The following is a 12,546-nucleotide window of genomic DNA, read 5'->3' as shown; positions in this document are numbered from 1 at the left end:
ACTGGTTACAGGTGTGCTGCTGGAGGTGGATTCCCCTACTTTGACTATATGTATTATATCAGTGAGTCAGTGAGCCAGCTAGCGACCCATCTAACAATACAAGGGTTGATACCTAGCTGGGTGAGTTTGTCAATTATGCCTGAGTGGGGGATAGTGTCAAAAGCCTTGGCTAAGTCTAGGTACGCTGTATGCACAGATTTCCCCTCATTCAGGGCCCTGGTGACTGTCTTGAAGACCACCAGGTTTAACAGGCATGATCTCCCTTTGACAAATCCAAATTGAGTAGGGTCAAGTGTTTGGAGATTACCTCTATATTTGTTGGTAAGGTCCATGATGATTCCCTCTATGGCCTTGCAGGTAAGGCTAGTCAGGCTAATAGGTCTATAGTACCCAAGGTCAGTGGAAGCATCACCTTTGTGCAAGGGTATAATGGTGGCCATTTTCCATTCAACTGGGACAAAGCCGGTGCTTAGACTATGATTGAAAAGAGTACCCAATAGTGTTGCTTATTCTTGTTGGAGTCCATGTAGGACACAGCTTGAGATGTTATCAGGTCCCACAGATGTTGTGTTTTTGACTTTAGAGAGGGCATTTATAACCTGCTCTTCAGAGATACTAGGTAGGGGACAGGTGGTAGGGATGTCATGGGGTATGTGTGATGGGGACAGGGGGGGAGTAAAGTTTTCACAGAACCTGTTGGCCAAAAGGTTAACTATGTCCACAGGCTCAGTATATATGGTATCATTAACTACCAGTTCAGCACAAATCTGGGCCTTTCCTTTTATGTTATGGATGTAACTAAAGAACGCTTTATGACTGTCTTTAGTTGAGGAAGCTAATTTGGATTCATAGTTTACTTTGGGGGACTTCACAAGAAGTACTATTGTCTCGTTTAAGTTGAGGAGGGAGTGTTTCCAGTTTAGGGCTCATGACCCCATACTCAGACGGGAACTTCTTCCTCTTATTGTAAAGCCTGTTAATGGCAGTTGTCCACTAGTCAGGTTTGCTCTTCCTTGAGGAGCTTGTTTTGGTCCCATCAGGTACGGCTGAGTCAATGCAGTTATACAGGTGTTTGTATAAAGAACTGGTGTAGAACTCAGCACAGCTGCCAATTCCATCTGAGGGGGGAGGTGCAGTGAAGCTATTTATATCATCAAATAAGAGGTTATAATCTGTTTTGGAGAAGTTTTTTAGTTTAGTGGCTGCTGGGGGGGGGTAGGTGTGACAGTTACTTCGAATGAGACAGATTTGTGGTCAGATCTCACCAGGGAAGACCTCACAGTGGGGGTGCTACAGTGGTCCCCCATATTGGTAAGCACCAGATCCAAGATGCTGGCACCCCCTGTAGGGGTGTCAACCAGCTGTTCCAAGGCATTGGAATTGACGAAGTTGAGGAACCTTTGGGCAAGTGAGTTTGAGCACTAGTAATTTACCCAGTCAGTGGATAGGTAGTTAAAGTTGCCCAAAACCACGGTGTTCAGATGTATCTTGATAGACTCAAGTAGAGTTAACTCATAACAACAACAGGGTCATCCAGTAAGCAGACTTTGTAGCTTCAGAAGTCTTTACCATCTTCTCCAAATCTGGCACTGTCCATCCCTGTGCTGGCCACCCTCCAGAACCATTATTATTATTTATTTATTTATTTTTAACTGAAGTGGGTCCTAAACTTGTATCACATACTGATAGGTAGACAGAAGCAGTAATAGTTTATATAGTAATGCTTTTCACCATCTTCCATCTACTACAGTATTGAAAAAAAAGATAATGTCACTCGAACCTGGCTTGATGATCTGTCAACCACAAAACCACATGACCATTTGAATGCTTACATGACTCAAGCATAGAATGCAAGAATATTGCAATGATCACAGCCTGCACTGTGAAAGCAGTAGAAAAGAAATGAGAATGGAATATGATGAACCTGGCTTGCTAGTCTAGTTTGAGATGTCATGAGATGCGTCAGACAAGAAGCAAACATGCCCCCATGCACAGTAACTGAATAGATTTCATAAATATGCTGAACTGGGGATACCACAGGAAAACATCCCAACAGTCACCCAATGCAGGGGGCTGTCACAGTCAGATATCTGTTACAGCATTACACATTGTAGGAGGAAGTACAGTGTGTGTGTGCATAGGCTAATGTGGAAACACAAATGTGTATTCATTTTCATGTATCATTCACAAAGCAGTAAGCAAGCTATCTTTCTCAAGTACATGTTAGTCTAGATCAGCCAGAATTAGAACCACTTGCAAAGTAATCAACCGGGCTGAGTAAGGATATTTCTCAACCTAAATTGAGAACCTTTTCCAATTAACAGAAAAGGCAGGCGCGTGCGAAACTTTCTGGGACCTCCAATTACTTCTGACACAGACACAGAAAGATTTGGTGGGATAATGAAATATACAGAAGTAGGTAATATAAACAAAGCTGGATGTCATCAAGACCAAGAGCTCCTACAGTGATTTGAAATGGCATGAAATCCTGCACTGTCATGTAACGGAAAGCCTACTCATTTTTGGTCTGGATGGGCAGAAAATGACGAGTTTTAATTTTTAATTTTTTTTTGCATTTTACAAGTAGCTATAGAATCAGAGACAGAAACAAGACAGGCTTAGAGGAAGGCTCCTAACCACTCCAAATTTCTTCATGTCCTGCTGAACCAAGAAGCCTCCGGTAGGACTGCACTGCTAAGCTTTGTGGTTTCCCACTCTTTGAAGACCCTGATTAGGAAAGACCTCCCTAAGTGTCACTTCTGGAAGAAAAATGGAACTGCAGGAGCAGGAATCCAATCAACACAATCACTTCTCCATGACAAGAATGGCTGACCGGAACATGGCTTAATTTATGGTCTATTTCATACCTACTTCTTCCTTGTACATGGGATATAAAAGCAGCCCCCCCACTGCTTGTTAGGTATCACTGCACCACAGACTGCCTGCCTAAAGGAACATCAGGAGAGATATGGACTTCAACTCTAAGTTTACAGGACAAAAAACTATCACACAGAACTCAAAATCATGTGTGTTCCCTTTCCAGTAGGATGCCTCAGTTGCACTGCATTTGGAAGAAACCCACATGGACTGGACATGGACTTCAACTCTAAGTTTACAGGACAAAAAAACTATCACACAGAACTCGAAATAATTTATTTGTGTCCCCTTCCCAGTAGGATGCCTCAGTTGCACTGCATTTGGAAGAAACCCACATGGACTTCCCAAACAAACTATTTGGCAGTATGAAGGGAAGCTGCAACTGAGAATGACTACCCAGTACAGCATTCAGAGCTCCTTGCCAAAGTCCCAACACCAGGAAAGGCTCAGTTTGAATTTGCTGACTTTGTAGCCACTGATACTTCACTGTCCTCTGGAACATCCTCAAATGAGGAATAGAAAAATGGATGGTATAGAATTTGACCACCATATATAGCACAAGTGCTTGAGCCTTGCCCTGCCTCTACTTCCCATCAGAATAACAAAGTTAAGACATTTTGCCCCACTCTGTAAATAGGAATTAGCAATATTGTTGAGTATCCAATTCTGCCCTATTAAACAGAATCCTCTGAAATGGGGCCATAAAAGGATTCCTCACAGTATATAGTAAACTGCTGGGCTCACAATCATAGCAGGACCCAGAAAAGGGAGTTCCAAGGAGTCCCAAGGCAGCCCCCAAGTAGGGGAATAAGGAAACACTTTACCTGCTGTTTCCACTGCCAGAACCTTATTAAACATTAATGGTACAGACGGCAATTACTCAAACAGCAGCACCATGTAGTGGAAGTAGTACTGTTTCACAGTGAATCCAAGTTATTCCAGTTTTTTTTCCTCAAACACTGATGTGCTAAAAGGCATCAATCATGCCCCATTGTCAGCACACAAGCTCCTTGAAAAGTCACAATCTATGACTTCATATAATGTACACTCTTATTAACATTGCCCAAAACGTGGAATGAGATGAAACCTACCACCTCCAACCCTTCAGGACAAGGAAAGGAAATAATACATTTCATCATTTTAGAAGAAAAGGCTCTATGACCTGTTTATCTCTTTGTCTGAATGGGGTAGAGGGCACATTTACTCGAGAATTTCCAATGGGGACAGACTGGTCTTGCATTGGACCTCTTATAGACATACCCTAAAACCTAAAATGTCAAAAAAAAAAGCAATTTCATATCACCTATAGAACTTATCCCTAATGACAGTACTCCAAAGTGGGGCAAATTCAACTGACCTGCTATGCAAGAGGTAGTCAATGACTGCTGAGGCATCCTCTATAAAGTGTTTCTCACAAGAGTCTTGATGAGGGTTCCCTTGTGGAAGGGCTTAGTCAACACCACTACCTTATTCTCAACTGGCCTCCTCTGTCTGTAAGCAGGTTTCTTCTTATTAGCATACTGTCTAGCTTTTGTGAAGAGGTTGAAACTAGCAGTATCGTGAAGACCAACAATGGTCACTGTCTGCAGCCTCTTTTGCAGGCCTTCTTTAAGCTCCTAAAATGCCCATCCAAAACTGACCACCACTTGGAAACTGGCATCCATAACAGATTGCCTCAACTATTTTTGAAGGAGGAGAGTGTAACTCATTCCATCTGTTGAAAGTACCATTTCAGAAGCTGCTGATCTGGCCACAGCACTGATGTAAAGAATTTTACAGCTGGATATGAATAAGCTCACTGAAGAAAGCTATCACAATGGCTGTAACCATAACGTCCTTGACCCTAGGATCACTAAACACTGCAAACTCCTCAGCGCTGCATTTCAAGGAAGCACAATGAAGCATACTACACACCCTACAGGTATATAGTACATATCAGTGTTATCATCTTCCCATATTGATTTGGAGAAGGTGAAATGTGAAACCACTGGCTTAGCTGTAGCATACACAAGCTCACATACCTATGTGAAGTAGTGAACAGAATATCATGATGGAGGAAGATGTAGTCAAGAGTGACAAAGACTGTACACCTTGCTTTGGCCTCATTACAAATCCTGCATATAGGTTATCTGCATTTCAACTGGGTTTGTGCCAAGTGACCAACATGCTGCCATGTTAGATTAAAGACCTCTACTACACTTTAGCAAAGCCAACACAGTTTCCACCTGTTAGGCAATGCACCTGTGGTGCTGAGTGTGGACAGTACAGGCCAAGAGTTACACCTTGGCAACTGCTGTCATAGTATGTTAGAAAGTGAGTATGTTTACAAGCATCTGTGTTTATTAGGTGTTCAAACACTATGTTCCATTCAGCACATACTCAGCCTGTGAATACACAGTGCACATGCTCACATGTACACTTGTCTCTCTCTGTACTGATGATGAGGCTGTTGTGTACAAAGAATGCTGGCATTGCTGCATTGTCTGTGGGCGACTACTCTGCATGACCATCAAGGTAGCTTCTCTCCGGTTGTTGGTAACTAAAATGCAACAACATGGGACATCTGTGGTAAATGGTATTATGCTTTCTGAAATGTATTAGCAATGTTATAGCTGCTCTGCAGCTCATCAGCCCATGGAATAGGACAGTGTGGTACGGTACTGCTCCCTCTGAATTCCCCTTGATGCATGCCCTTCTATTCATCTCCTCATCAGTATATGGATCCTGAGCATTTACCCACTTATGCTGCAGTACTATTAGAAACACATGTTTAAGTTAGCTACAAATCACATAAAATATTCCCACAGCTTAATTCTGTGCAATAGTCCTAAGCAGTACAATTCATATCTATAAATCTTGTCACAGCCCTAAAGTAGTTTTGTTTTCTTTTTAGTTCATATGACCTTTTAATCCATTTTGAAGAATAACAATTTTTTTTTTTTTTTATACAGGTGATGCAGCAGTGATTCTACTTTTTTAATCCACTTGCCTGGCTCTGCAACAGTGATTCTACTTTTTTAATCCACTTGCCTAGATCTCTGGCACACACAGATGGAGCCCTTACTATGAACCAGGTGACTGGGGTTCAAACAGGGGCCTCAGCACCAGAGAAGTCAGGAAAGGAGGGGGAGGAGTAAAGGACAGTGTCCCATTAGCCTCTCCCAGGGGGTAAGGAAGGTTACTTGCACTTGGGGGCACATGAGTTGGTGTGATTCTTTCCACTGGACAACTGCAGCTAGTGCCTCCAAAGAGAGAGAGAGACTGCATGTAAGCACATCCCTTGTGGGAGTGAGAGGATGGCCTTTGCAGTTAGCTCACTGCATGACTTCTCCTATAGCTTAGTCAAGTGCATGCATGTGGTTCAGCCATCCCAATGACTGGCCTCTGCTAACAGACTCTCACCCTGACAATGGAAAACAAATGGGCTGATTGGTCAGGAAATCAGGAGAAGGAATATCATCAGCAGGGAGCAAAGGGAAAAAAATAATCCAGTTAACTAAGCAGTACAGTGAAACACAAACTTACATGAGAGAATTCCGGCTGAGTTGGCACTGGAACTAACTTCGAGTTGCATGAGTTTGGATTCTGTGATACGGGTGTAGAAGCAGCCTTGGGCAAAGGACAGGCACTGGACTCTAAATTAAACATTTGATGATCAGTTTCCATTGGTTCATCTGGTTTCTTTTCCCCATATGGATGATCAGACTCTGGTGGAAGTGATGTATCCATAGGCTCTTCTGCAAGCAAATAAAACACAAGTCTTTGAAGGTAGACTACTTGCGCAATAAAATATTATGGCAACATATTCCATGGATTTCAAAATACCATAAAAATAAACTTTAGAAATGCAACAGCACACAAAAGCAAACTAAAATTATTCATTTACTGAAAGCCTTTATGTTAAAAATATAAATACAAGCCTGACTACCAACAAAACCAGCAACACTAAGAGTGAATTACTGGTCTAGTTACCCAAGGAATCAGCAAACCAGTAAAGAGCATAAGACTGACTTGGGGAGCTCAGAGCAGACAAAGACAGTAAGAAAAGAAAAAAAAAACACCGGCAAGGACAATTTTGGATCTATTTAAGGACGTTTGATAAACAGACAACTTGCATTTATCAAATATTAGACCTAGATGAGCTGGGCAATGCTCATCAGCCAGCAACAGGACTTCAGTTAGTTCAGCATGTGAAACTTTCCCAGGCTATAAAGCCCTTTCTTCTTCACACATAATGCTCTGCCAGCAAGCTTCCTCTCCAGATCTCTGTCAGGTAGAGAAGAAACTGCATCAAAAAATTACTTTAGACTGTCATTATGAGGCAAAGGAAGGCGGGTAAGTTTGTTGATGGGGATGGATGTGCTCATCCGGATCTAATACTACAGTAAATAAATAATGTCAGCATCAAGATGAGGAAGTCAGTCCTTGTCAACAATTAGTGCAGTTTTAATTTATCCAAGGTGCCATTTCTCATGGAACATACATCTGACTGTGGCCCTAAAGGAACAGCTAGACCTTGAGATCACATGCAAATCTTAGTGTTCTACAAAACTACTCAGTGAAGCTCACATGCCTGCCACAGAAATGTCACCCAAGGATTCTTAAAAAAGGGTTGAGAAATTGCTACTGCTCTGGTGCAGTGTGCTCGAGTTACAGAAAGCACAGGCTTAGGGCATTTTTGTGGCAACATTTTATACACTCAACCACTTACAAAAACTTTGGTGCCCAAAAATTTGTCAGAATGAAATGATCAGGAAACGGCCCTTTCCAATTGATTTTAGACATAATTTAATCTGCCTGTGCATACCCAATGAAGCAAATATTTGTCAGTTACCATAATATGAAATTTAAACAGATTTAAGGACCGGTTAAGATATGTCTCAATAGCTAATCTGTGCACAAAAGATGGGTTAATATGCAAAAATAATTTATGTTTTTGGAAGAGCAGTTAGGGAAGATAACACATAATGCTTGCAGTTCTGAAATTCTTCTTGTGGAGATGATGGTTATCAAAGAGAGTCTTCCAAGGTAAGCATTTCAATCTACCCTTAGCAGCTGGTCCATAGGGAGAAGTCAGTTTTTCTAACACAAAGTATAAACCCCTAAGGCATGACACAATTCCTTCACAGGAAGACAGATGAGAGAAGTACCTCTGTTGAAGGTTTTGGAGACATTCAAGGAAGTCTATAGTAAAGAGTTATCTATGGATGAACATTAGAAATCTGCTAGGTGCACTTTAATGAAGGAGCTACTTAACTTTGAAACTCTGACAGAAGTGCAATACAGCTTATACTAGAGCAGTAAAGGGATCTAAGCTTTTCAAAAAAGCCTATACAGAAAAATGCATCCATTTACTTTTGTATGTTTTTATGGCGTTGGGTCTCTGGGCAGAAGAAAAAAATGTAACTATACACGATGGTACGGTACTCACATCACCTTGAAACAAAACAACAAAAGCACCATAATTTGCTGGAAAAAAACGGACAGCCACTTGAAAAATAACTGAATAACAATGACTTTATTGGTTAAGCGCTTCTGTCCACAAAATAGTGAACTTCATCAGAACAAAGCAACACTGAAATCCCCCTACTATATATAATACCCTTACTCAATCAACCAATAAAACATCTCTTTAAAACACGAGTCCAATTAAAACCTGCTATTTTTGTTAAATATAAAAAGAATTTTCTTAAAAGACTTTTAACCTAACCTTAAACTATGTTATCATATAAGAAACCTTAAATGTATATATAAATCACATGCAAACCAAAGCATTTCAAATAATAAGCTCAAAAATAACCCTATACATTTAAAAAACTGCCTTTAATTAACTAGCAAAGCCTTATGTTTCAATATAAGCAAGATAGAGATATCATCATTAGGATTTAGAAGAAAAAACTCTAAATCACCCTGTCAGAGTAAGAAGGGCCCTTGGCCATAAAGGCAAGTGGAATAACCGTGTAAAAGAAGTGAAGCTACAGGTGAGGCTTCCTGCATGGGTGGGTTAGAAGGGTCCTGATGGGCCTCAGACATAGAAACTGTTCCAAAAGATAAGGTCAAAGCAGAAGGAATCAAACTTGTCAAAGCCAAAATGAGGTAATGAGACAGGCCCTGGACTCACTCAGTCTGACTTTATGAATAAAACAGAAAGAGAACAGCAAAATGCATCAGAACAAAATGGAAAAAAAATCTAAATAGGAACAAAAGTTTGAACTTATTAATGCTTCTGTTTACTTTAAAACAAACTTCATCAGATAAAAAGAGACCGGGTTACTGACTCCGGTGAGTGCTGCAAGCCCCCCAGTAACATTCTCACTGGTGAGGCTGGGCCACAAAACGGTCTCCTTCAAAATTAAAATCAACTCAGTAACCCCGGCATACCCTCTAAAAGTTAGGAACTATTCCAAAACAAACTACAGCCTATTAAGAGACAGTTTGTCAAAATTCAATGACCCTCCAAACCCAGAGTTAACACCAACCTATGGGGATGTGTTAACAGAGACCCTGTACAACCATGTAAATGGTTAAATAAAGACTGCTATACCTTCTAGAAGCAAGCACAAAAAAAAAAAATTAAACAAACCACAACGGTGGAATCCTAACCTTAACAGGGTATATAACAAAAAAAATGTCATGGTTAAAATCAGGAACAGCAGCTCCCATAATAATAATAATTAAGTCCAACAATACCAATTACAAAGGTATAAACAGTCATAATAAAAGGCTGGAGAAAATACAAGAAGCTTTAATGTGTTGTTCAAATGAGCTGATAAAATTGCAAAACTCAGATTTTGAAGTAAACGAGGGTAACTGGGCATGAGGCTTCTCAAGAAAATTGGTTTCAAAACACAGCAGAGTTAGAAGACAAAGCATGCAGAGAAAACATGAGATTTTCTGCTGCACCAGAGAAACATGAAGGAACAAAGTACTACATTTTATAAAAGTACAATATTAATGATAGGGCATGTTGTGAATATACTCCAAAGCTGACAATGAGAAAACAGCCAAGACCTATATTAGTAAAGATGTGATGTAATCATACCAGCAAAGAGTTTCCCCTTATAACATTCTTCAGTAAGGAAAATTATTAAAAACTAGGGTCAAAAGAGTGTTTGTAGAAAATGGACTATTCTATGTACACTAAGCAGAAAAGAAGCAAGTTTATCTAAGCTATCAAGGAATATCAAGAGGCAGGTGAGCATCTAACTGTCTTCAAAATATGTTATCCATGGAATGAGCAAGCAGTAGGGGGCTCTGCTACTCACTTTTCTTACAACAAGAAGCCCATAGAGAGATTTTGTCATTGAAAACATTTCCATCATTCTAAAGGAAAATGCTTCAGTAACAGATAAAAAGCATAAGAGCTGGCTAGAAGAATCAGGATTTGAACCAGTGGCTAGTGCTGAGAAATGGAGATGATCAGGAAGAAGGCCAGCAGCTCTGAGAAATTAGTGAATAAATAGAAGATTATGAAGCTTAAGTCCCATTAAAATATATGATTAGACATGAGAAATGTGACTGTGCAAGAAGTGGCTAAGAAAGACTAGAATTCTGCTGACTGTGTTAAACTTGTGGGTGTATTGCAAAGCATATACACCATTTTATGTCATTAATGTTTAGAAGTACATTGAAGGGATTGAAGATGTAATCAGTACTGCAGGACAACTATAATGGTGTAATTACATCTGTGAGATGAATTTTATATCACTTTATATTAAAATACATACTTTCTTCCTTTGTTGTACTTTATATATTTATTCTTTATGCCATTCTTCTTTTGTCTGTACCAATTGTTTTGAAATATTTTCTAACTGCATTTATTTATACATGTTTAGTGGCCTCCGAAAGTTTGCATGTCTTCCCCGCGGTCGAATGGCCTCAGAAAGACATGCGTGAATGGGCGTGCCTTCGCTGAAGGTTGGGCTTTGGGCTGGCAACTCGGCACCATAAAAATCGACTGCCAATCATAAGTGGCCTGGAGTTCCGCTGTGGTGACCCCTAACCGGGAAAAGCCGAATAGAAAAGATTTATTTATACATGTTTAATGTTCTTTGGAGTTTTTATCCCTAGGCCTCCATTGAAAAATGGGTTATTCTGGTGCCCTGTTGGACTTTCCCAGCCAACAAATGGAAATTAATACATTCTAGAAGCGTGATGGGAAAAAAGAGGTAATTAGGAGCATATTATTTGGAGTACAACAAGTTGGCAGATTTTTCAAATTCCCTATAAAGTATTTTATCAGAAATGTCGGAAGTGAAATGACTGTAACTAAGAAAATTATACTTTTGAGCTGGGACATAGGAACAGTATTGTCTTGGCATAAGTAAGGCCTTACAAAGTTAAATCCTATTGGCTGCCAATTATTAAAATATGGACATCAAACTAAGTCAGCTTTAACTGAAGTACTAAATATTGTAAAACAGACAAAAGAACTGAAGATGGGATCTTCAGAAAAGGGAAGGAGCAATCTACATAGACATAAATGGAAGCTGTGTGAACAAACAATGCAGAGTAATGTTCAGGAGTAGGAGAGAGGTTTAAGGTAAGACAGGAATTCAGTAGTGTATGTAATGCTGGGGCAAGTCATATTTTTAAAAAGAAAATATACATGTATATTGCTTGAAAATACTGAATGTCATTATGGTTTGTTTTATATTATTGTATGTGTACCCATGTCACTGTGTAAACTGTGATTTACTAAAGATGTTTTACACTACAGAACTATCTGTCTGTCAATGGAGCTGGCCTCAGGACATTGACATTAGCCAACGTTCCTATCATAACTCCTACCATTCTATTTCAAGTTTCACTTTCTGCTATTAACTTAAATGGTTAGTCTGCAGCCTTCATAAGTACAAACTACTCTCAAAATTGGGAAAAGTGAGCAGTCTATCCATTTTCAGTTGGGAAGTATTGTAAACAAAAGATAAACAAAAACATTAGAAAACAAGTATAACAAAATCTTAAATATTACTACATATAAATAAAACTAAGTTAAAAAACACAAATCTATAGTTTTACTTCAAGTTTAACTTTCTGAAGCACTGACAACCAAAAATGTATACATTAGTCACTCTAAAACTGCATTTTATAAAGCATAAGCCTGCAGTTTAAATCAAAAGAGGATCCCTACTATGTTTTTTATGCAAACATACTGTTTTTTTGACAACCCACTGCTTCAGTAATTTGGACGGACTTGTTTCACTGTGCTGACTGGGTATGCCCCCCTAAGGCAGTGAACTTTTTTTTCCTTCAAAACAGGCTCAAGGAGAAAAGTTTCACAAATATCGTTCATGAAACTTAAAAGGATACAATGTATAATGTTCTCAAAGTAAGTAAAATAATAATAATAATAATAATAATAATAATAATAATAATAATAAAAGTAAAGGTAAGCAAAACAAAATAAAAACCAGCAAAATAAACATTCATTAAATCTGAACTTCCAGTAATGGAAGCAGAGTGAAGGTAGTGCCATTTTTGTGCCGCTCCCTTCAGACATAAAAAGGCACAAAAATGAACCTGCTATTTTTGGTACAAAGGTTAACCTTAAAAATTAAGCCCAACATATAGAAGGGAAAAAGCTACAGAATCAACAGATGTCACAGGGTAAGAAAGACAGTAAATCAGTAAAAGCTATGATTCCGCTCGATATTACAGCAATTCATG

The 12,546-nt window shown here is 39.4% G+C and overlaps 1 protein-coding gene across 4 annotated transcripts in view; it reads right to left on the bottom strand.

The window, feature by feature from the left end:
• The window catches only part of TP53BP1 (tumor protein p53 binding protein 1), a 1,265,047-nt gene that overhangs the window by 753,800 nt on the left and 498,701 nt on the right, over positions 1-12,546 (bottom strand). For all 4 annotated transcript variants that reach the window (XM_044077533.1, XM_044077532.1, XM_044077535.1 and 1 more), the window contains exon 11: positions 6,403-6,614. In XM_044077533.1, the coding sequence (XP_043933468.1) occupies positions 6,403-6,614 (212 nt within the window). The remainder of the gene's footprint in view (positions 1-6,402; positions 6,615-12,546) is intronic.

Source organism: Protopterus annectens, chromosome 7.part0, assembly GCF_019279795.1.
Source record: "Protopterus annectens isolate FY-2018-M chromosome 7.part0, PAN1.0, whole genome shotgun sequence".
NCBI classification, from domain to species: domain Eukaryota; kingdom Metazoa; phylum Chordata; order Ceratodontiformes; family Protopteridae; genus Protopterus; species Protopterus annectens.
This window is presented reverse-complemented; position numbering and strand designations above follow the sequence as displayed.